Source organism: Sciurus vulgaris (assembly GCF_902686455.1).
Source record: "Sciurus vulgaris genome assembly, chromosome: 3".
Taxonomy (NCBI): domain Eukaryota; kingdom Metazoa; phylum Chordata; class Mammalia; order Rodentia; family Sciuridae; genus Sciurus; species Sciurus vulgaris.
In genome coordinates, this window is record NC_136463.1 from 133232570 (window position 1) to 133257304 (window position 24735).

At 36.0% G+C, this 24735-nt stretch overlaps 1 protein-coding gene across 3 annotated transcripts in view; it reads right to left on the reverse strand.

Annotated features, from left to right (window-relative positions):
• CWC22 (CWC22 spliceosome associated protein homolog) overlaps nt 1-24294 on the reverse strand; it is a 63989-nt gene extending 39695 nt beyond the window's left edge. The window contains exons 1-5 of one of the 3 annotated variants that reach the window (XM_079132219.1): nt 24156-24294; nt 11525-11668; nt 7498-7565; nt 6078-6188; nt 2146-2388 (exon numbers count right to left, since the gene is read on the reverse strand). In XM_079132219.1, coding sequence (XP_078988345.1) covers nt 2146-2388; nt 6078-6188; nt 7498-7565; nt 11525-11551 — 449 coding nt within the window. In that variant the 5' untranslated portion in view covers nt 11552-11668; nt 24156-24294. Of the gene's footprint in view, nt 1-2145; nt 2389-6077; nt 6189-7497; nt 7566-11524; nt 11669-16004; nt 16077-23367; nt 23608-24155 lie in introns of those variants that run through there. The other 2 variants (XM_079132221.1, XM_079132220.1) reach the window with 2 other exon arrangements.
• Nucleotides 24295-24735: the final 441 nt, after the last annotated feature.

Here is a 24735-nt window from a genome sequence, read left to right on the forward strand (position 1 = left end):
ATATTGAAATATAGTCTTCAAAACACAAAGAATGTAAGTTTGATATAGTAACCTATGAGTTCCTTAACACATTCAGTAACAAGAAGTGGCAGTAGGCCAAATGACAACTTTATTTTCAAGTAGCACAGTCAAAAACAATATTATAAGGTATCTGCAATGGACTGTTAATACTGTAGTATGTGGCCTACATTCCCACAGAAAGAAATGTTAACTTTTAGTGAGATTAGTAACAATAAAATATAACTCTTTTCCATTCACACTCATGGATCAAGTGCTGAATTCTATCCATGGATGATTTGAAATTCTGCAGGTTAAGATCTGCTTACGGTAGTACATGAAAGAGGGTCAAAAATGGTGCCTGATAAGCATGAATATTTAATCTGTGACTTTTAATATTATCAGTAGATGGTGAGGTCATAAGACAGATTGACTTGCAGTTAATTTTATTATTGTTTCTAAGTTCTCTACATTCACCCTCAACTACCTGCTCCCAAGGTGGACTATTCCCACTGTTCAACCCTTTGTTATGCCCTATTTCTACAGAAATAAGACCTGTGGCTCAACAACAAGCCTAATCAATAAGACACTGCTGGCATATAATCACAACCTCTCCCATTAAATTGACTGAAAAACTATATCAAGTGTAATTATACTTCCTAAGTAGGAAGACTTCAATTTGTCCAATTATCTTCTGAAAAGACTACAGACTTCTCTTACAGATATCTAATTCTCATTGTACCCTTTCCAGCCTGAAGACTTTGACTGTATAAAAAGTATCTTCCAGGAATCTTAAATCAGCATATATTGCTGATTCTCCCCTGCCTACTGTACTTAGATTAACAACGATGTTTCTAGTCCTTTACAATTAGGATAAAGTTTATTGGACTGAACAGGAGAAAGAATACTTTTCACTAATACTGCCACTTCTGCAAGAGGAGAATGCCTAGATAATCATGAAGTTCCCAATAATAAGCCATCCCCAAATTCCTCCTCATACAATGGTCCAAATATGGCAACCATGCCTAGAATGTGGCACATAAAGAGGAATTATTAGTTTGAATTTAATGTCATTTAATACTCCTCTCTAGTTCTTAATGGTTTTAATTTATTTAATAATCTTAATTGTTTATTTTATGTGATATTTCTATTTCAAGCTAATTGAAATACTTCATATTTTATTTACCCAAGGTTCTCATTTTACAAGTTGTCATCGAAACACCCACGAAAAGGTCTAGGAACATTCCTTCTTGGATCACCTTGAATCAGTCTTTCTTAAAAGTGTAGCTGCCTTCTAACCTAATCTTTTTATTAACTTCCTGGCAATTGAGTCATCACTTCAATCTGAGACCATACTTTTCCAGTGACCATCTCATTCCACTGGTGAAAAAAGTCTTAAAAACTTAGCTGCACTTTGCTAAAAAGCTTTTCACCGCTTCAATTACTTTGAAAAGGGAGGGGTGTTTTAGTATAAATGTTCACATATCAATTTTGTTTGTTTACCTTTAAATAGCAGAGAAGTAGTCTAAGATATTATAGTCTAAATAAAAGCAAGAAAAGGACAAAACTGACATCTTCATATATTTATAGAATGTTTAGCAAACTACACCCCCAAGTCAAAAATGCTATCCACTGTTTTTTGTAAATAAAGCTTTATTAGAACATGCCTACATTCATTTGTTTACACATTACCCAAGACTGTTTTCATACTAGAATGATGTCAAGTAGCTACAACCAAGACAGAATGACCCACAATCTAAAATATTTGCTCTCTGGCCTTTTATAGGTTTGCTAACTCCTGATTTAGTACAACTTGAAAGATTCTTTTTAGATCAAAAACATAAGTAGTATTCTTGATTATCTACAAAAAATGTAAACAACTATAATTTGAAAATACTAAAATAAAAGATAACTTTTCCTCAAAATTTTAAATTAATTCATTAAAAAATGAAGTAATTAATTAATATCCATGTAAATCATATAAAATGCTCTTGTCCAGAGTATGGAGTAAAGAAGAAAAGATGTCTCTAAAATGAGGTCTCTATCACTGTGCACTAATGCAGAGTTTCAAAAGCCAAGGTTAATGAGATCATGATCGATTAAATTTTCAATGTATCAATGCCTGGCAGGCCTAGTACCTCAATATACCTGTTCTTATCTGTAATCTGTTCTTGCATCATTCTAAGCTTTGCAGGAGGAATATATGCTCCACCAGTTCGAGTGAGAAGAGGATCCAACTCATCTTTCTTCTTCTTTGCAGTAGGTTCATCCTGAGCAGAACTCTGGGTTCCTGATGGTTCTGGGCTTCTTCTCCCAGGAGATGGGGATTTTCGGGACCTTTTCCGATCCATATCTCTTTCTCTCTCTCTGCGTTTTTCTCGATCCCTGCTTCTGTAATATTTTTTTTTTTTTTAAAGGAGAAAAGACACTATAAAATACAATGAAATGCAAACCAAATGTGAGATTACAAGTGGGTCCCACATATTCATAATAGGAAAAGTGGTTTAGGATGATAAGGTAGTGCTTCACAGAGAAAATGTAACTTATATTAGGGCTTCAAAGGCATCATAGTATTCAGACTGGGAGTGAGTGGGGAAGAAGGACAGAAAGAGGGAGGATGGCATCCTGCACCTAGTAGAAGAGGGAATAACAACTGAATAACTGAGCATGGGTATTAAAGCTAGAATGGGAAGATCAGGAAACAATAAAGAATCATGTACAACAGTCACTGGAAAGATGAGTTTGAATCAGCCTATGAAACCTTAAAGACAACCAAGATTTTAAGTTATTTATATTGGAAATGAAGGGGAATCATGAAAAGCTTCTGAGTGAGAAAGTAACATGAAATAAATAGTTTTTTAAGACCACAAACTGGCCTATGGTATATATGACAAACTGGATAAAGAAAAAAAGTTTATTTTCAATAATGGCATATTTAATTGTAAGACTGCTAAGAAAAAAAATGTAATATTTGAAAATGCTCCTTTAGAGAATTTGAAATCTCAGAAGTACTTGGTTGTTTGAAATAATGTAAGGAAAAAAATGCTTTTCTAACCAAAATTATTATCCTCTTCAATACTTAAAAAACAATCAATTGCTATTGTTCTCTGAAACCATCAAGAATTAACAGGAGAGTCTTGACTTTCTGTTATTTTTCCCCAGGGATAAGTTTGTACACTTATTTATGTACAATTTTAATAAATTGTCTTAGAAACTCAGATAATTTTGTTCCTGCTTTACATAATGAATTATACACACACATTAAATAAAAGTAAGTGTCACATCATCACTGTTTCACTAGAAAACTGCACTATAGAGAAATCTAGAGGATATATTTGAGATGATCTGTTCTGAAATAAATTCAACTTACATGGACAGAGAAAAGCAATCACCTATCCAAGCTGCTATGGAGGAACAGTTCCGAAAATGAGGTATGAGGTCTGAGTGACTGCCAATGAGGACAGAGGCAGTATACACTGAGACTGAGTCAAAGGGGAAAAAAGTGGATTCAAATATAAATCCTAATTAATCACAAATGCAGATGCTCCAAATTCTACCCATTGACTTGCAACTGAGTAGCTTCTTACTATGAATGTATGTCCCAAGAGTTTTTCTGAGAAACACCACTTCAGACAGCTAGCTGGCTGATAAAATCATACCCTTATAATTACTGTGTTTGTTCTTGTATAGTGCAGAAGGAATAGAATATTCTTAGTCTAAACAGAAACATCTGTTGTCTTCAAATGTTTCTGGTCTGTTAGCCTTCATATTCTAGCCTGCTTGCTTTAAGTAGTGACTATGTGGGTCACATGAGACTTTATGTTCATACAATGGACTAAGCAGTTAGAGGCTGCAAAAAGACAAGGGCTCTGGAGTCAGAATTGAGTCTCAATTCTAGTGTCTGCATCTACTAGATGGGTAACAGTGACTATAGTTAGGTTACTTACTTACCTCAAACCCAATTCCTTATTTATAATTTAGAAAAAATAGTATCAAATTTGTATGAGTTTTGACAGTATTGAGAAAGTATGCAAAATCCTTAGCTCACCAATTATGTTGGTAGTGGTTGTTTTTATTGTCACTAAGGTAACTTCTGATAGGTCTGGCTTTTGGAGGCTAATTTAATCTGACATTTTAAGACTGGGTATAAATTAGAATGTAATGAGAAGGAAATTTTGACTGTAGAAATTCAATAAGGTACTTAGCTCCAAACTACTGAGGAATATGATAAAAATTCTAGTGGTGAGTTGGTTAATTTTGGTGGTTAATGAATGGATAATATGTGAGAGATATCACAAAGGGCACAGACCTTAGTGAACAAAAAACTTGGGAGAGACATATTTAAAACTGGAGGACTAACAAGGCAAATAGGAAAATCAGGACAGTTGGTTTTATAAAAAAAACAGTAACAACAGTAGATAGAAGTCTAAGAATGGAACATAGAGTGATACAGGAATATAACCATATAGTGATATGGAAATGGTTGTTGGAGAAAAACATAGACTATGAGAGACAGATCATAGTTCCTTTATAAAATACTAAAGTAATAAAATTTATCAACCACTTTGTACATTAGGAAATCTGAATTGTTTCACTACTTTCTTTTAACTTTTTTTAGTGGTGCTGAGGATCAAACTCAGTGCCTCACACAGGCCAGTTCTACCACTGAGCCACATCCCCACTCCACTACTTTGTATATGCTACTCAAAGTGCCACTGGTTCACTGCTTATCACTACTAAAATAGATATGCTAAAGAAAACATTTTTTAAATTACATTTTTTTTAGTATTTAATATGTTCAGACATGGTAGTAGGAGACAAATTATTTTTAAAACTAAAACACCAGATAAGACATGTCATCACATTAATTTTAATACATGAGGAAACTGAAGATCAGAAGGAAGTTGGTAAGAAACTAATTTGTATAACTCGTAGCTAAAATTTGAATTCTAGTATGTATGAGTATGAAATCTATAGTTAACAATGCCTCATTAAAAAGAACAAAACAGATAATTCCAAATGACTAAATTATCTGTATCACTACTTCACTCATAAGCAAGGATATGTGTAAACTAACTGAGTACTATGTGATTTCTGTTTCGGGAAGCTGAGAATATTCTTATCTCCTGCTGAGTTTCAGTTAACCTTTTTTCCCTATACTGAGCATCCCCAGCATCTGCCAACTTTCTTTCTTTGTGGTATTCATTACTTCTATTTGGAGATTTCTTTCCCCAAATGCATTGTAACTTTTTTCTATATTATGTTTTCTTTTGAGCAAATATAAAGGATCTTTACTGATGTTTTTAAAGTGAATTAATCCTCAAATGCTGACTCCTTTCAAATATTCTCATTATAAAAATTACTAATTTCTCCAAGAAAAAAAAAAGAATTAAAATAAATGCAAATTAATAACAGAAGATTATAAAGGTCTGCTTAGTTTTGAATGAAACATAAATGGCACTTAGGTTTCTCTCTTAAATACTGCCCCTAGAGCCAAACAAATGTTTTAGGCATTGGAGAAAAGTTTACCTGCCTTCCATTCAGTTTCCTCATCCATCTCTTAATCAGGTAAATCTTGTAGGTCCTGTTCCTAGATGAACAGGCAGGTAGCCAAGTTCTCCAAAACTCAAGTAAAAATCATTTAGATACAGAAAAAAACTACAAATTAGTAACTTCATTCTCAATATTCCTCTGCCATGAGGCATGAAAAAAATTTAGATTACTGTCATACATAAATTTATTTGATTAGTAGAGTCCCCAAAATAATCACATAAGACAATCCTTCCTGCAGTACAATATAATGAATAAAACTTAGGCCTTATGTCAGACCTGGGTTTGCCACTATTGTTTCAGAATTGCTACTCTCTAGGCCTCAGTTTCTTTAGCTGTAAAAAAAAAAAATAAGTTTTTACTTCCAACTGACTGCAGTAAGGAGTTAATTCACATGAAGTCCTTATTAGAAAGCCTGGCACATAAAAACATCCAGTTAATGCCACTTGCTATTATTATTGTTTTTATCATAAAAATAAAGAAAATTAAATCAAGCTAATGTTTCTATTGTTAAAATTCCCAATACTAACCGTGATTCCATGCCACCATCATAAGAATGTCCTCTTCTTGAATGTTCATAGTCTGACCTGCTATAATCAAAGTAATCTCTATCCCGAGGGGACCTTTCTTGTTCTGCATATCTAACATATAAAATAAGAAAGTCAAAGTTGTAAGTTAAAAACAACTACATTATAAATATTTAGGAGAGTTGCTAAAGCATCTCTATGATTACAAATCTTCTCAAACTGCTTTTAAGTAACAGTTTATTTTGCTAACACCCATTCGGTCAGAATTACAAGCTTTCAGCTTAGTATAGCAAAATGCCTGAAATTCACTTAACCAAACTTGTTTATCTTGTTTCACGTTGTCCCGAGTGACAGAAATTTATGGGGAAATCAATTTTATTTGTCAGGAAAAAGACTATCCTACAAATGATTTTTTTGCTTACCTGATTTGTTTTTCAAAGCACTGAACAAATGAGACCAATGTCATTGGTTGAGTCTCCATAAGGCTCAACTCTACTGCAAAAGACTATTCATCAGGTTTTTTTACTCTTGAAATTGCTTAACTGGGTAACAGTGAGAAAGGACTGAAATTATTAGCAAATAAGGATGCACTGCAGTAGATCCATAATGTGAATCTTTAAGGTCAATAAAATCAGAGAATTTTATGAGAAGTTTTATACATTATATATACAAACAGGAACATAATTCATATTTTATATACGCACCTACAATTAAGGTATGCATACACATACACCTGTGTGTGTGTGTGTGTGTGTGTTAAGTATGTGTGTACGGAACAGGTGATAGGTGAAAGGTAGTAAGTAGTCACAAACCAGGGAAATGAACTTGGTATTTATAAAGCAAATTTTTTGAGAGATATTTAGCAAAGTGGAATAAGAATAAAGTACATAGGAAGTAACAATGCTTCTCCTTCCAGAAATTTTTATCCTTTCCTTCTTTCTTCTTCGTACTAGGGATTGAACCCAGGGGCACATTACCACTGAGCTAAATTCCCAGTCTTTTTTATTTTTTGTTTTGAGATAGGGTCTTTCTAGATTGCTGAGGTTGGCCTCAAACTTGTGATTCTTCTACCTCAGCCTCCCAAGTTGCTGGGATTATAGGCATGCACCACTGCATCTGGCCAGAAATTATTTTTAACAGTTATAGCTTACTAAGTTAAATAACTATAGTCCTAATATGAATACATGGTGAAAAATAATGGACATTTCTGGATTGTTAAATCTTAAGTATGATAAGATGATATAACGCACACAAAGATATTCTGTAAACTATACAGAGCTATGTAATTAGAAAGGACAGCAGTAAATAACAAAAACCAGTACTTCAACATCCACCCTAAAATTAGGAAGTTAAGAGCTAAATAACTGTATAAACTTACCATAAAAAAGTTTAAATTACACTCAGAACATATAAAGTTATTTACCTGTCTTCAGGAGAAGAGGTCCTCTGAGATGAATTATAGTTTTCCCTTCTGTCATGACCAGAAGAATGCTTTCAAAGGGAAAAGAGGAGTAAACATTTTTTAAAAAATTTATGTTAAAAGGTATATAGATAATAAAATACACATCGTGGAAAACTACAAGTACTTTGGCTCACATTTGTTGTTAATATTCAAATCTTGTAACACTGCATTTACCGGCTATCTTCCCTATATGAAAACCACAATATTCACCTATATGAAAATCACAAATTTAGTAGAGGTTATTAAATATGGGTAAAACAAAGAGCTAGGAGAAACTGACTCAAATATATTTATAAAAATTCATTTTTATTTTCAGCAAGTGTTATTTGCGCATCTGAATATATGATATCATGTCACTCTAAGGAATTAAAAAAAAAAAACAAAAAACCAAAACTTGACTCTTTAAGTCATTCACCAAATCCTTTGAAAAAGAACTAACATACAAATAAGTAACTTCATGTAACTTAAGACTGACAAGACATGTGACATGAGATAGATATAAACCATTCACTTTAAATACATATCCTAATTTAAAAATCTGAATATATGAAGAGGCCAAAATACTTATTTTTACACACACACATGCAGACAGATTTATATATATATATCTCTAGCACGTAAAATTTTTTATGCAACTAGTCAATGTTGGTATTGACAAGCTTATTTTTTAAGAATTAAAATTATTTTAATAAATCTTACTTCAAGACAAAAGTATTTGTTCAACTATCAATCTTAAAATCTAAAAAAAGGACAACTCAATGAGTTGTGCAAACTTACATGCTTGCCTCCTCAATGAGAAAAAGAAGCATTTAAAAACAGAAACTTGTTCTGAATAGAAAAGCAAACAAGCTCCTACTTCCTCTGATTTTATAATTATTTAGTTAACAGCGGTCTGAATCTAACATTATCACAAGTAAATGGCCAATCTCATTAAATATTGAATTTTTGAATAGGGCTCCCTAATAGACTAATCTATGAAGAAATATGAAATGATAATGATTTAAAGTAGCCATAGTTTGGCTATTATCTTATACTAAATGCAAGCATCTTAAAATCTGGTACTTCACACACACACACACACACACACACACACACACACACAAATTTACTTAGTACCACAATAAAGTAGAATTGCTCAATGACACAGGTTTTTGTAAAACTTTATATCAAGAGCCTAAGCCAGGGGCTGAGGGTGTAGATCAGTAGTAGGGCACATGCTTAGCATGCATGAGGCCTTGAGTATAATCCCAACACCCAAAATAGGGGAAAAAAATCCTAAGCCAAATATAAAGCATAAAATCCATTCCATTTGGGGATAACATAAGACATAGCACTTCCTATGTAGATACTCTAAAGGATACAAATATAGGAAAGACTATCAAGGAGATATGATCTATAATATTTCTACAAGTAAATATATTCCAGAAAAAGAGAGAGAATAATTAAACTGCATTATCTACTTTCTTCTTGTACAAGGCAAGCCAATTATTTTGACTACATTAGGGAGAAGGCCTCAATTCTGTGGCAATGATTTTTAACACATCTCTCCAACATCTGTTGTGAATAAAAGGGAGGAACCAAAAACACTGAAATCGTGAATCAGAAGGATTTCTTAAATATGACCAAGTAACGAGTGTCTGGCACATACAAGAGGTCTTGCAACAAGAGATACTGAGTAGGGAATAATCACTAAGGCACACAGCTCTGAGCAATGGACAGTAGGACCTGAATTTGGCTTTGATGGATGAATAGGATTTCACCAAGTTAAAAACCATTTGGGGATATGATCCAAATATTAAGAATCCAAATTTCCTCATTTCCCTTTTAAGTTTAGCTTATAAGTCAGAGTAACCATTAATACAGTCAAAATTACCTTAAAAATTCTGCAAATTGCTCATTAAGCAAAACAAATATGGTGACATCGTGTAGTTGCTCAGTCTCTTAACAATGTAGAGAGCAGTGTGAGGAGGCAAGTAGAGCAGGAGCCTCAGTCCAGTGGTTGTGAGCATTCAGTAGACTCAGAATAGACATATTCAAAAGCAAAAGAAGGGAGGAGTTGGAAGAGGTGGAGAGTTTGCTTCCAACAAAACACAGTGGGTCCTTGGCTGAAGTCTATGAGCTTAACAAATGAGTCACCAGAACATGGAAGAAGATGTGAGCTTCATTTGCAGTAAAAATGCCCACCTCCCCCCCAACCCCTGCCCACCTAGTGGACCAGCTGTGGCTAATAGAAAAGAGGTGGACCAAGTAGGCAGAAATGGCTGGGAGAAACAAGACACTAAGTGTGAAGGGCATGATGACTGAAGTCACTCCTGGGCTAGGGGGATACTAAAGAAGACCCACTGGGACCACAAGAGAAACACTTAAAGAGTCTTTAAGGAAGATGATTCTGAAAGCCTAAACATTTTCCTCCCTGTGTAACAAGTATTAGTTTAAAGGTCTGAGTGCTTCATCTTACAAGGCTCAGTCAAAAGGCATTTCTGCACAAGGTTTTCTTTTGTTGTCCCCACCTCCTAAGAGTCTGCCACCTACTGGGCCCTCAATAAATTAACTGTTTAAGTAACAGTGGACCAATGAGTGCAAGTCCCAAAGAGGCAAACTTCAGAACAATATATGAAGGTATCCACTGCAGATGGAGCTAGTTTAGAAGTCAGTGAACTCCACATCAATGGTGATATGCAAGCAGAGGCTGGATGTCTACACAGCATGGAGGCTGAAGGTTGTCCTCTTATACACAACAGGATGGAAAAAATGGCAGCAGAAGTAGTTTTGATAAGCACTTTCCACATACCAGGCCTTGTCCCTACTTCCTGTTGCCAAGCAGCTTGGAGTCTGCTGATTCTCTTTAAAAAATTAAGTTTAGGGGTACAGAGCTAGTGGAGGAGAGGAAGGGAGGAGTGCCTACCTTTAGAACTAAATGAAAATATACCCTCCCTTTACTGAATCTTTAGAACTAAATGAAAATATACCCTCCCTTTACCGAATCTGAGCACAAGAGGTGATGTGCTGACAGGTTTGCTCTTGTGCCAAGATCACTCACAGACAGGGCAGTTTTGAAAGCACATGGAGTTATTCTCCTTGGTACTGTTCTGACCACACTTCCTACAACTCTCCCCTTCCCAAAGCTGTTTCAGTCACACTAGACTCTTTACCTTTATACTTGCTGTTCTCTCTTCCTGGCACACACTTCCCCAAGCACCTGCATAGTTAATCCTCTGCTCACATGGCTACCTTCCTTTTCAATGGGCCCCTACACTAACCTCCCTATTATAAGCTGCAATTCCTTAATGCCATGACTCTCCATACCTTATTTCTTTTCTCCACAGCAGAAGCCTAGAACTAAACACTGTAAAGTACTATATAACTTAATTATGTATCAAGTTTATGGTTCATTTTCTGTGTCCTCACACTAGAATATAAACTCCATGAGAACAAGGAATTCTGTTTTGTACACTATTTTACTCAAAAGCTTAAAAAGAATAACTGCAAAATTTTATAAGAATTCAAAATACATTTGTTGAACAAATACAGCATATACATATGAAATATGCAGCAAGAAGTTCATATTATGGACAGACACACAGGGACCTAGACCAACTGAGGAAGGAGATACCTGCTTCCATGTCACACTCATCCAGGGAAGCAAGTTCCTTTAGAATAATGGTGGAATCTCCTGTGCCGTTTAGTACATATTTTCTTTTGCACATGCTCACACACAATTTGTAGAGACACTGATGTATGCACACACATGTACACACACAAACACACATAGACAAAAACACATTTTGTATATGTTTTCAACTGCCCTTTTGCATGCTATTACTCCCATCTGGGCAAGTATCTACCTTTGAAAATGTGTGGAGCCTGAAGCGTGTATGATGTCACTCTACTATCTGATTTCAGTGCCCTAATCATATATGTGCACTGCTGTTTAAAGGATAGTAATTGAGTATAAGCTTGCATTTTCTACCATGAGTTTCATACTTACTTTTATCTGTGCCACACTACTTTTCATTTTCTATTGCCAGCTGGTCTAATAAATCAAAGAATCCTTCGTCAAGTTGGTCCAAGTAATAAGTACACGATGGTTTGAATTCCTTGACAGTTTACTTTTTACATCTGCAAACATCACCTATAAAATAGAGCAAAGAAAGCTTTGTTAACACTGATAAACTGTGTATGAAATAATGATATATTCTTTCTGCATATTGGACATTTGAACACCTAATTTTTCTTAATAAGCACAGATATAATCAATAATTAAATAATAAATTTTAATCCTTAAATAGTTCCACAAAACAATGTATACCTAGCATGTATTACTGAAAAAGACTCCACAATCAAGAGAGCAAATAGGCTTTATTATAATGACGGAACAAGTTAATTTAAAAACAGATGTCTTATAACTTTATTGAAAATGCTCTCAGTGAGGGATATCTGTATCATGCAATAGTAGTGTAGTATTATAAAAAATGAACTAAGGAAACAATCATAGAGCAATGATACAAAGGGGATATAAAATAGTCAATATTTCTACATAAACTAAGAATTAAATAGCTGATGCTCAGGAAATGATAATCATTCAGAAATAAACTGACTCCACAAGGATATATATAAGGTGCTAAACTAAAATAACTGCCTCGATGTGTTTGAGAACTAAATATTTGGCTCAAATAAACCTACTCATCATTACATGCTCAAATGTCTTTCTATTAAATAAATTTTAGTGATTTCTGCAAAATGCTGTTACATTCATATAAAACTGCCATTTAAGCATTTTATTGGAATCATATACCCAAATGGTTTATTGTGAAGTAATGAAATTACAAAAATAAAATGAAGTAGAATTAACAGATGTACAGAATACAGAGAAAGAACTATGTTCAATACCAAGGTAACCAAATACAACTAGGAAAAAGATTTTTGAGGACTAGAGAAGCTATTCTCTGGTCTATTTCCTCCTTTTTTAAAGATGAAAACACTAAAAGACAAGTCATTTCAACATTGTAAATGATAACACCAGTTAGTGGTGAACCTATACGTAGAAACCCAAGCTAAGTACACCTAGTTACACATTTTTTTCAGCAGGCCACACAAATAATTTTAACACTGTAAGTGATAAAAAGTTACTATTATTTATAGGGATATATGCAAATCACGAAGTCAAATGGTTAGCACAAAATCCAGGTTAGTAAAAGCAATATATACAAGATTCTTTACAAACTTATTAATCTTTCTATGAAATATCATTGAAATCTAAAGTATATTACCCCTTATGTATCTGCAGCTACAGTTAAACAGACTAATGTGTCTAACTGTATACAATGAGTCCATATGCAGATTATTTTTTTTTTAACTAGTTATTACTGCAATTGTGAGCAAAGCTTAGTCTTCTTTTTTGGCTGGCAAGTTGTCCCAAATCTTTATAATTTTCTTCAAGGAATGACTATGATCTTAAATCTTAACAACCATATAAGACACCAGTCTATCTAGTACTTTCTGTCCACAACCATGACATTATTGTTTGAACTCAGTTTCAGAGTAACTTTTCCTACTGGATTCTATACCTTAGATAAACAGAAAAAAAATCTCAGAATAAGTTACACTAAACATGCTATAAAATCAGATTTGGTGATAGTAGTAGAGAGAGGAGAAACATGCTCCCCTTCCTTAAATAGCCTATTCTAAAATAATGCAAGAATTACAATCTTGATAAACCTGTGTTAACAAACATCAGATGATAAAAATAAGGGATGAGGATGTAGCTCAGCAGTAGAGTACTCGCCTAGCATGCATGAAGCCTGGAGTTTAATTCCTGGGAGGGAGGGAGGGAGGGAGGGAGGGAGGGAGGGAGGAAGGGAGGGAGGGAGGAAGGAAGGAAGGAAGGAAGGAAGGAAGGAAGGAAGGAAGGAAGGAAGGAAGGAAGGACGGGAGGGAGGGAGGGAGGGAGGGAGGAAGGAAGGAAGGACGGGAGGGAGGGAGGGAGGGAGGGGAGGAGAAGGGGTGGAGAGGGGAAGTGATGGGGAGGAAGAGTGTTTCAATGGGGAAAGAGGAATGTACAGACTAAGAAAATTCAGACATATAATAATTACACTACTTGGGGGGCTGGAAGATGTAGTTCAGTGGTAGAGCACTTGCCTAGCTTGTGTGAGGTCCTGAGTTCATGTCCAACAATGCAAATAAGGATAATAACAATAGCAAAAACACTATTTTCTTATAAGAATCTAAATAATAAAGGTTTTGATTTCCAGGACCACCATAGCTTATTTGGCATTTTTGTGCAAATTTTTAAAAGGGTATCTGTACTTTCAATTAAAAAATGGCTATGTAGTTCCTACTGGTCCCAAACCTTTCAAAGATAACAACTATAAACTCTTCACAAAACACACTACAACCTGAAGGTACTAGTGAGAATGAAAGAAAACATGCTAATTGTAGAGAAGAGTAGATGCCTGGGACAAAGGAACATGAGGAAGTTATCCCCATACTATGGCTGTAAACTTGAGTGCAAGCTGCAGTCTACAATAAGCATGGCAGCCAAAAACTGATAGAAAAACTGCAGTCATTCTCATTTGAAGAACAATGAGCAGAGCCTGAAGTAACCACAGTTGGAAAGCAAGAGAAATCATATAGGAGAGAGATACAGAAAAGGGAAAAACCTCCAACAGCATGGTACAAACTCTCCCCAAATCTCTACCTGCCTCTAAAGCAAAATATGAAGAAGATGGATTCCTACTGAACCATGAATTGAACTGTAGCTCAAGAGACTAGAATTTGCAATTTTAGTCCAATTAAGTCAAGGGCTTAAAAAGTCACCACTTTTCAGAATGTAACAGAATCCAAAGTCTCTATAAGTATCCAGGATATTATTAAAAATAACTTATTAAAGAAAGTAGCTCAGTCTCAAAAGATAATCAGAGGAAATGAATGCTGAAATGATCTAGACACTGGGGTTAGTACAGAAGGTTCTATAAGCAAGGTTTTGAAAATATATGGGAAGACATAATAGAAAAAAAAAAAGACTGGGGAATTTCAGCAAAGTTTTTGGAAATAATAGAACCAAATAAATTCAAGAATTGAAAGATATATGAAGACAACAGAAAAAGGTGGCTTGAAGATAAATTAATAGAAAATAATCTAAAGAACAGAGAGAAAGTATTTATAGACATGTAGGACAATATTGAGATGACCCACATATGTGTAATTAAAGTCCAAGAAGCAAAGGAGAAAAAGAATTAAAAAAAAAATATTTTGAGAAACAACAGGCAAATATTCCCCAATTTGTTTGACAAACCCAAATTCACAGATTGAAAAAGCTCAGAGAACATGACAAGATAAATATAAAGAAAACAACAATCACACACATATTCATCAACATAAATCAATATAGACTGAGCATCCCTAATCTGAAAATCTAAAACGTTTCAAAGGATTTTTGAGCATTCAGCAGTCAAAAACTTTTGTATCTTGGAGCTTTGCAGGTTTCAGACTTTCAGATTAGGGATGGTAGAACAGTAAGAAGCAAATATTCTATGCAAATATTCCAAAACCCCAAAATATCCAAACTTTAAAACACTTCTGATCACAAGCATTTCAGAAAAGGGCTCCTTAATCTGGAGTCAAACTGCTGAAGATCAAAGATAATGAGAAAATCCTGAGTAGTGAGGGGGGGAAAAAAATCAAAACATTACATATAACTCAAAATATAGTCATTATTTAATATTGTAAAACTGGTTGCTAAGTCACTATGTTAAAAACCAATCTGAATTACAGCTAACTTTATTACATAAAATATGAATGAACAAACCTATCCATGTAACAACAGCTACTGCTCTCTAATCTTGGGCAGACACAACCTTGCAGGGACAATGCTTGTCTTGGCAGGATTTTAGGTCCCACTTGCCTCAACAAGATAACTCTGTGCCATACACAAGTTGTATAACTCTCTTCAAAGGTCATCTCTATATGGTTCTAAAGGTGTAGATAGAGTCATAAACTAGAAACTTAACCAACTTCTGCTCAAAGGCAAAAGGATTTTTTCTACCTGTATCAGCACCAATCACTGTGTCATTTCTATATCCTTAATGCCTTTATCAAGTATTAATACATAATTCATGCAATCCCAAAAAATATTTACTGCACTTCTATTATTTGCCAAGTACCTTTGTAGGTGCTGGTTGATAACAAATAATAACCTTAATAAATTCTCCCACCTACATCATGCTTATATTCTAGGTGTCAAGAGCAAATTGAATTTTGCTCTCAAGCAAAGTGGCTGGTTGGATGGTTTTTCCTGCATGTCAGTTTCAGATCATTACTCTATATTGCAAAACTGGTCTGCTAAGTCACTATGTTAAAAACCAATTTGAATGATGAAACTTGAATGATAGGGAGATTACTTGTACATATATTGGAGCCCATCTAATATAAGTCAGAAAACAGGGGAGGGGGAGAAGGCTTGGGCCTACTTGTTTTATGAAAACATTCCCAAGATAATTCCAATATCCAACTCTTCTCCAAGTTGCTTCAGCTCTACAATTCTGAATGAAAGCACAGAGGTTCTCAATTTTTCTTAGGTATAAAACAGGGCCCCCAAAGTCTACCTACTTTGTAGTAAAGAACTTAGTCATAAGCCAACTGGAAAGGGATATGCAAGTTTCAAATGTATTCGTCTTTACCAAATGATTAGTAAGAAGTCTATAGATATACCTGAAAGAATTTGTATATCTGTGCTTTTGAAAATTGAGAAATTATACCATAATTTATGATCACTTATATAATCTTATTCAATCCTCATAATTATCTTGCTTTGGTAATTTTTTTTAGCTTTATTTTTCAATAGGAGAACTAAGTAACAGAGTTGAAGCAATTTATCCAAGTAAATCACAGGTAGTAAATGGTAGAGCTAAAGTTCAAAGGTAGGTTTAACAGATGCTTAAATCATTTAATAATGAATTCCAAAGGATCCCAATTAATAAATGGATGTCAAATTGATAAATTATAAAATGTAAACAGGTACAGTCTGTACTACCCAGAAAACTTTCTTATCCTAATGGATCTATTCCTTTCAGATAACACAGACTGTAGTGCTAATATAATGAACTACTTACTACTTTTGGAACATGCATAATAATTTTAAGAATTTCTTTACTTAATTAGCACATCTAGGCTTTACTGTGACCAGGTACAGTATGAGCAAATAAATCACTTGACTCTATTATGCAAGATTAAGTATTTTCTTTTACTATTCCTCTGGGTTATGAAACCCATTTTCTCTTCCCAACCCATCCACAAAACTTTTTTTTTAAAGCAATTTTCTATGTATTTTATTTCAAATTGCCTTACTTATGTAAATTTAATGAATTTTCTTTCTGATCAGTGTTACCTTTCCCTTTCTACTTTTCAACCTTCAACAGTAAATAATTTCTGGCAATCACTAATATAGTACAAGTCCATGTCACAAAATGTTAAGAGTAAAATTGACAATATTGTAAAAGTAGACTGTTACTTCAGTTCTAATAAAAAATGCATATAATACTATCACTGTCCAGATTTATACAGAATATGCCTGTAGGGAAATTTGGAAGTTCAGCATGTGCATGCTTGATATTTAGACTAAATGGAAATTCCTGCAATGAGAGTAATTTATCTAGAGTTTATAGTTCTCCCTGCTCTTCTTAGCATCACTGTGGATTTTATGATGAATTTTTAAATTTCTCCCCTTGTCACAAGTAAGCAAATCAGCAAAACCATTCCTGTTTTCCTGAGCAAGGAGGGTATTTTGCAATAGGAGATGTAGCACTCCTGGGAGCACTAGTTTTAAAATGATGAAGATTTTCTCTCAGTTTCAGCAAGCATCAGAAGGCAAAATATTTGATAACATTTCTAAGAAGTACTTCAGACTGTTAACTAGAAGCAATGAAATTGTAAATTCTGCAATTTTCTAAAAAATTTATAACATGAGAAAACATCCAACTGATGATTAGAATACACTGCTTTCCAGCTTCTTCCAAAAAGAGAATACTTCTACCACTGTTACTTAGAGTCTTCCATCCATGTTAGAAAAACTCCTACTATCATAAAACTGCTAAAGCAAAAGGGAATCAATAAAGTGAATTCCCTTTAATTTATTCATTCTAAAGATTGATAGCAGGTTTGGTGAATTTCAAACATTACCACTGTGTTAAAAAAAAATCTTGATTGCCCAATGGGGAAAATGATAATACTTAACAATATTCAAAATGAAAAATTTCTTCAATTGGTTCTAAATGTCAAAATGTAATGAAAGGGGAATGAGGGGATTCTCTGAAAAATCCCCCAACAGATGCCAAGTCCCTATTCCTTCCAAATATTGTTTTTCCTTCTCAGGGAACAAAAAGGAATAACAAGTTGGCCACAATTCTTAAGCAATATATGATAAGATTGCTATGTAATTTCTATATCTGTACTGAAAGACAAATCCTTTGTTTTGGAAAACTTTCTTGCTGTTTTTTAACAGGAACAAATTAATGAGAAATTTGCTCATGATATGCCACATAAGAAAAAAAGTGATGTGAAATTTGATTTCAGCACAGAGTCACAATTTCGAAAGAGGAAAAAGTCAAAACACTCCTGTTCCCTTTTTGGAAGAGTCACCAGGTACCGTTGACAATCCTTTATCTGTAATTCTGAAATCTGAAAAACCCTGAAAATATTTAGCAGCAAAACCTGACATGCTGAGTTGGGGATGTAGTTCAGTGGTAGACTGCTTGCCTATTGTGTGTGAGGTCCTGCCTGGGTTTGATCCCCAGCACCACAAAACAAAACAAACAAACAACAACAAAATCTAACACTTACCAAATTAAGACTTAATTCATGAACCCTTGAAACATGTGTTTGATTAAAGGATACTGACTAGGACTCAAAAGAGAATACTCAATAAATATTACATGTACTGCATTTCTTTTCTAAATTCTGAAGAATTCTGAGTGTTGAAACAGTTCTGATTCCAATAATTACAAATAAAGAACTGCAGACCTATCTATAATGACCTCCTGGTTGTTAAATCCAGAGGCAACCTTCCTCTTATCAGACACTGCTCTAGTATTTGATACTGCTATTCCTCCTTTTCTTGAAGCTCTCACTTCTTGAACTACACATCACCTTCATCTGGTTTTCTTCTTCTCTTCCTGGTCCACCCCTTTGATATTTACCTCCCTTAAAGTTTAATCTTTGTTCATGTGTTTTTGTTTTGTTCATTGCTATATTCTCAACACTGGGGGTTCTCAACATATATGTTAAATTAACAATTGAAAAGTCTTGGCTTTTTCTTTTTTCATATTCTTTCTGGAAGACTATCTTTGATCTCACAGCTTCAACTCACATGTGAGAACAACTTTTCCCTCCAGTCCAATAATCTCTATAGGGTTTCAAATCCTATGTCATAAAAACTTTAGGAACAAATCTGCTCCTGACTTTACCCCATTCTTTCTGTATATAGGAGCTTAGAATAAAGCTCCATTCAGGAAAGATTCCATAATAAGACTACAACAGTTTCGTTTTCTCATGAGGTCTTTATCTGTAGGTTTTAAGAACTTTTCCAACTTGTATATACAAATATAAATTCCCCATGTATGCTACTAACTGGTATTCCATTGCATAGAGTAAAAAGACCCTTTTATAGATCTGTAAAGCTGCTCATAAGAAACACAGGCTTTTATAAAAGTATGTTCCATTTCTAAGTATTTGATACTACTCCATACTTTGCAAATGTCCTTTGTAAAAGAGGAATTTGGTCTGTATGCCTTCAACAATGTTTCTGCATATATTGTTTCATAACAGAAGAGAGTTCCTCAGTAGCAGTCTAACTCCTAAATAAAATAAATCCTAAAGGACACCCTTTCTGCTACTATACCCTCAATCACTTGCACTCACATGCTCCTAAGTCTACAGCCTCTTGCCTTACTTTCCCTCTATATCCTTTGGTTCACAGCTCAGCAGCCTGGCAATAGGATATAACTTTTCTGAGTAATCTCAGCACTTCTTTTGCTAAGCAAATGGTGTTAGTATGGTTTTATTTGGTCTATTGATTAAGCTAAATTTATACCCATTTTCAAGACAAGAAAAATAAAACATTAAATTTCAAACCTGTATCACAACCCTCATTACTCTTAGTGCATACTTTGTGGCAGAGAAATAGCTCTAATGATTCTCATCACCCACTGAATGCTTCCTTCTTCATATTAGTTTCTAGTTGTGCAAAAGATTCTCTTTGTGAGGTTATAACATGTGAAAAGTTGTATTAAAAAACAGGACTAGAAAACAATGAAGTTGGAGCCATAAATGATATTTATATTATGCAGCTGCTCAGAAAAACACTTCCAGAGAAAACAAAGGAAATATAAAGCTAAAAGAAAGAAGTACAGTCATGGCTTTATAGTAAAGGAAGTGCCTACATATACTGAGGCGATATATGTGTTAACAGCACACTGGTAAATGTTCCTATCCGCAGGTAGAGGAGGAAGTCTTAAGAGCTATATAGCTCTGCTGTAAACACTGTACTGCTGGAAAAGAGGAAGTGCAACCACGGGTCTGGGAAATGAAGAAAGAAACAGGTCTTAGGCTGATTCCTGAAGGATAAGTAGGAATTATCCACAAGGAAAGGAGGAAGAGATCATTCAGGAAATGAGATCAGTATGTGTAAAGACTCAGAAATAAAACAGTTTAGCAATGTCAAGTTGTTAACAGTAGAGCACAGGGTGCATGTAGAGAACTGAACAAATGAGACAGAAGATGAGATTCATGAAACTGAAGTGTGAAAGGCTTTGTGTGAACACACTGAATCCTTTTAAGTTCTTAGCTACTGCTGTATACCCAGAACCTGGAGAGTACCAGACACTTAACAGGTTCCACTTTTAAAATAAAATTTAAAAGAAGGGAGAGCGTGTCTTTTTGATGATTATTCCCCATTTCTTCCTACACAGAAAACTCTATAATGCTGTTTTGATAACTTTCTTATCAAGGAATACCTTGACAGTCTTGTCTCAACTATTAACTCCTTCTTGGAACCACCAAGCTCTGTCATAACTGCTTCAAGGCAGCACTATCCAATGACATCTTCTATTTGTCTTCAATCATGTTAACCTGGAGAGCAGCTTGAATAAATTTCCCTACTAAGTGAGATAAAAAAATGCCAGTTCCACTGTGAGCATTGTAAAAGGAATTGTGACCCTAAAGGAGTTCTTTCGAACTCACAAAAACATGTCTAAGTAATAGCAAAGTCATATGGCTTCATCTGATGTTCACTTAGCCTCGTCTCCTCCCCACCCCCACCCCCCCAAGTCTGTTCCTCAGCTTGTCTAATTAACTAAATGGGTTGAATACATTCTGCCTACTCTCACAGCACAGCTTTGAAAGCAGCTTTTCTGATTACCGGAGAGTCGTTTAGTGAATCATAATCTGGAAAACTTGGAGGACAGATATCTATATAGAAATTTATGAAATAGCCTCTGAACTCACAGTACTACATTTTACTACAGAAGTTCTTGTCACTGGGTCTAGAATGAAGTTGTCCTAATAAACTAATTCAGGGAAGGACAGATAGGGTACCTTTTCATGTGGTAGTGCTGTACTGTCTAGCTTGATCTATTCATGAGTTAGGCTCAAAGACAGGTTAAACCTGAGTTGACACTGACTAGTGCACGTGCACACATTCTGCCTCCCATTAACTAACCCATTCTTTAATCACAGAAGCCCTCGGTATGTCCCCAGGCCAAGGCAGCTCATAGTCCCTTTTCCGTATCTCTTGCCTTGGAAAGACTTATTAGCCTTGGCTACAAAGAGCAAAAGTTTACTTTAATCCATTCCCTTCTCTTTTTCTTTTCTTTTTGGACAGGAGATTGAACCCAGGGGTACTGCACCACTGAGTTACATTCCCAGTCCTTTCCTCATTTTGAGATTTTGAGACAGGGACTCACTAAGTTGCCCAGGCTAGGCTATAACTTACAATCCTCCTGCCTCAGATTTCTGAGTTGCTAGGATTACATGCGTGTACCACCATACCTGGTGACAATCCATTCCTCTCTTAATGTACTATATTTGAAGAAAATGCTTTGAAAGTTGCACTCTGTGGTAAACATTTAAATGTCTCTTCCACTGTCCAATTGGGAAACATATGTACTGAGAAAAAATTTAAGTCTGAGGGATTGGTGAAATTCATATGCCAGAAGCCTTATGTTCTATTACCCTCTCATGCCAGGAGTCCCAGATTTAAACAGAGAAGTAGGGAAACAGGACAAGGAAGCCTTCGAAGTCATCAGCTGGGATCAGCTGCTATTACCAATAACCATTTCTTTCTACTAGCTCTAGGCCAGTCATAAACAAGTCATGGGTAATTTAGGTAGTATAAAATTCAGCCTATAGTGCATGATAAACAGAAAATACAGGTTCAAGTTAGGACACAGTATTACAGATACACAAAGTATCACTATGTCCTCTTTTGGGTAATCTCAGATGGAACTGACTGTAGGTCACTTGGCAAAATACAATCATCAGGGAGAAAAGTCAGCCTCTAAGGACTCTGGTAGAACTGACAGAGCTAAGAAAGCTGGTTGGGGAAAAATAGTTAAGTAGTCTAGGAAATGTCAGAACTCCAAAAGTGATTGCAGCTAAGCTCTCCAAAGTAGGGAATGATGTGGTGGCAAAATAACAGGGAAAAATCAACTGGCTATAGATCAAATACTTGAAATCAAGGAGAGCAGAAACTCAGATTGGGGAGTGGAGAGGACCATAGCATATCATTAGGGGATGGGCTAGAGTAGTGGTTCTCAAATTAACTGGCATGACAATCACTTTGCATGATTTGATAAGAGTAATTTGATGAGCCCACATTCCCCAGTTTCTGATTGAGCAGGACTGGCATGAAGTCCAAAAATTTACATTGCAAATAAGAGCCAAAGAGATACTGATGGTGTTGACTTAGGAGACCACATTTTGGAACTCTGAGGAAATGGTATGAAATCAAGGTTCTTAGCCTCTTAAGTATAACCAAGAAGAGTCTACAGCCCCAGTCAAATGAGTTGGAAGATTCCATGAGGGTGCCATAGGCACTTAAGAGTGGAAGGACAACATTCAGAACCAAAGAACAAGAACTGAAATACAAGAGAACACATCAAATGCACTATAATAGTAAAAACAATAATTGCTAATGCTGTATATCAGGCACAGTGCCTTATGCACATTATTTTTCATCAAACTTAAACAACCAAGATAGGTCCTATTTCTCTCTCTCTCTCTCTCTCTCTCTCTCTCTCTCTCTCATCAGGAAGGCAAGACTAGAATGTTAAGTAACTTGCTATGAGCGTCAGAATGAATCCGCTGCACTGCACCAAGACTGAAATCTTGGCTTAGTAGTCCATCAAAAGTGGGTTTCCTCCTCCTACATATGTTGCCTGTAGCAATGTGTCTCATGGTCAAAACCATACTTCCAGTGTGGTTTTAGAATTTACAATTCTAAATGTGCTTTTCCATAGTAGGATGATAACTTACGTTGTTAACTCCTGCATTCACAGGCAATCCTAAAACTAGGCAAATTTAAATATAGATAAAACAGACTCCGGAAGAGGCAGATTAACTTATCTGAAGATCAAACTTCCTTGTTTATCTGCTATTTCTAGTCTACAGACATGCAAGGGGAACTCTTATCCTACCTTTTTAAAAATTGCTTTTAAGAAATGCAACCAGGGCCTCATTCACGCTACAATGAGCTACATCCAGACCCTCTTACTAAACTGTAAATCATCTAATTCTTGTAACTAAAATAGCCTTTTCCCAAATCCTCCCTTTTTCACTTACCTCAGGAAATTGTGAGGATTAAGTGGTAAAGGGATTACTGCAGTCAGACTCAGTGAAAATAACTATTGTGTTACCACTGAAAAAGTGTATGGTAGGACCAGCTCAGTAGAGAAGTGGAGACCCGGACCCAAGTTTAGAAGTTACCGCATCATTGAGGTAACGCTGTGGAAGAATGAGGGTCGACAGACGAACACCACACAATGAAAAACAGCGTCCCCGCTGAAGGATCAGCATTTACCGGACAAGGAAGCAAGAAAGAAACAACAAGTGAAATTTTAAAGGAAGACCTACAGGGATATTACGTTGGAAAGAGTAAGAACGAAGCTTCCACTTGGCTAATTAACTACAGTTCATTGATCCCAACCCCATGGCCTTGGGACCCAGGCACTAGGAAAGGCCCCTGGCGAGCCCATCGGCTCCAGAGGCTCCAGTGATCCGCGCCTGAAACATCTTGCACGCCAAAGGAGAGGCGACCAGCGCTAGTGCTGGACTTGAGCAACAAAGACGCTGCGAAGGGACGGCCCCAGAAACCTCACTAGCAAGCTGCGTCCGTCCGCGCAGGCGGAGAGCCAATTCAAGGCCGCCCATTCCCGTCCCTCTCGACTGCCCGGCCCAACCGGCTCTCACACCCCGACCCCGCGAACCCGCAGATGATGGGAAGGCCAACGTGACCCAGTGCCGCCCACGACCGTACCGGCACCAGCACCACTCCTGAGCCCTTCACTATCCACCCGCCACCCCCACTCCGGGTCGCTGCTCGCGGCCAGTCTACGGAGTTCGATAATTACCTAAAGCTCCACCGCGCCGCCATTACACCGGATGTACATCACTTCCCCTTCCCACGGACTGGCAGTAGGAAGGCGGAGCGTGACAGAAACCTGATGCAATGGGCTATGATACGTCATCACATTAAATTAAGTTTAATAACATGGAGTAATACCAGATTTAAAGCAGTCGATCTAGCCACACACTTTCCGTACTCACACGGCGACAAAAGAAAACTTGATAGGAACTACAAAATCCAGCATCCACCGGCTGCGCGGACGGAAATGACGAGAGCAATTGTAGTTTTGGCGTGAGAAGGCCGCAGGGCACGGTGGGAATTGTAGTTCTGACACATACGCGGGAGAAAGCACATGCAGTCGGCCTGCCCATCAGGGACTTGCTAGTGTTTAGTATTTAGCAGTACTTACTTTAATCTAAAACTGCTTTTATTCAGTTACAAAAAGTGGTGGGGTGGTCCCAAGTGGTCACATTTCCGTGAAAAAAAATTTCCCCCAGGTCTTCTAGATCAAACCCAGGACTTCACATGTGCTTGGCAGGAACTCTGCCCGAGATGCACCTTAGCCCTTCCTGAAAAAGTGTAGA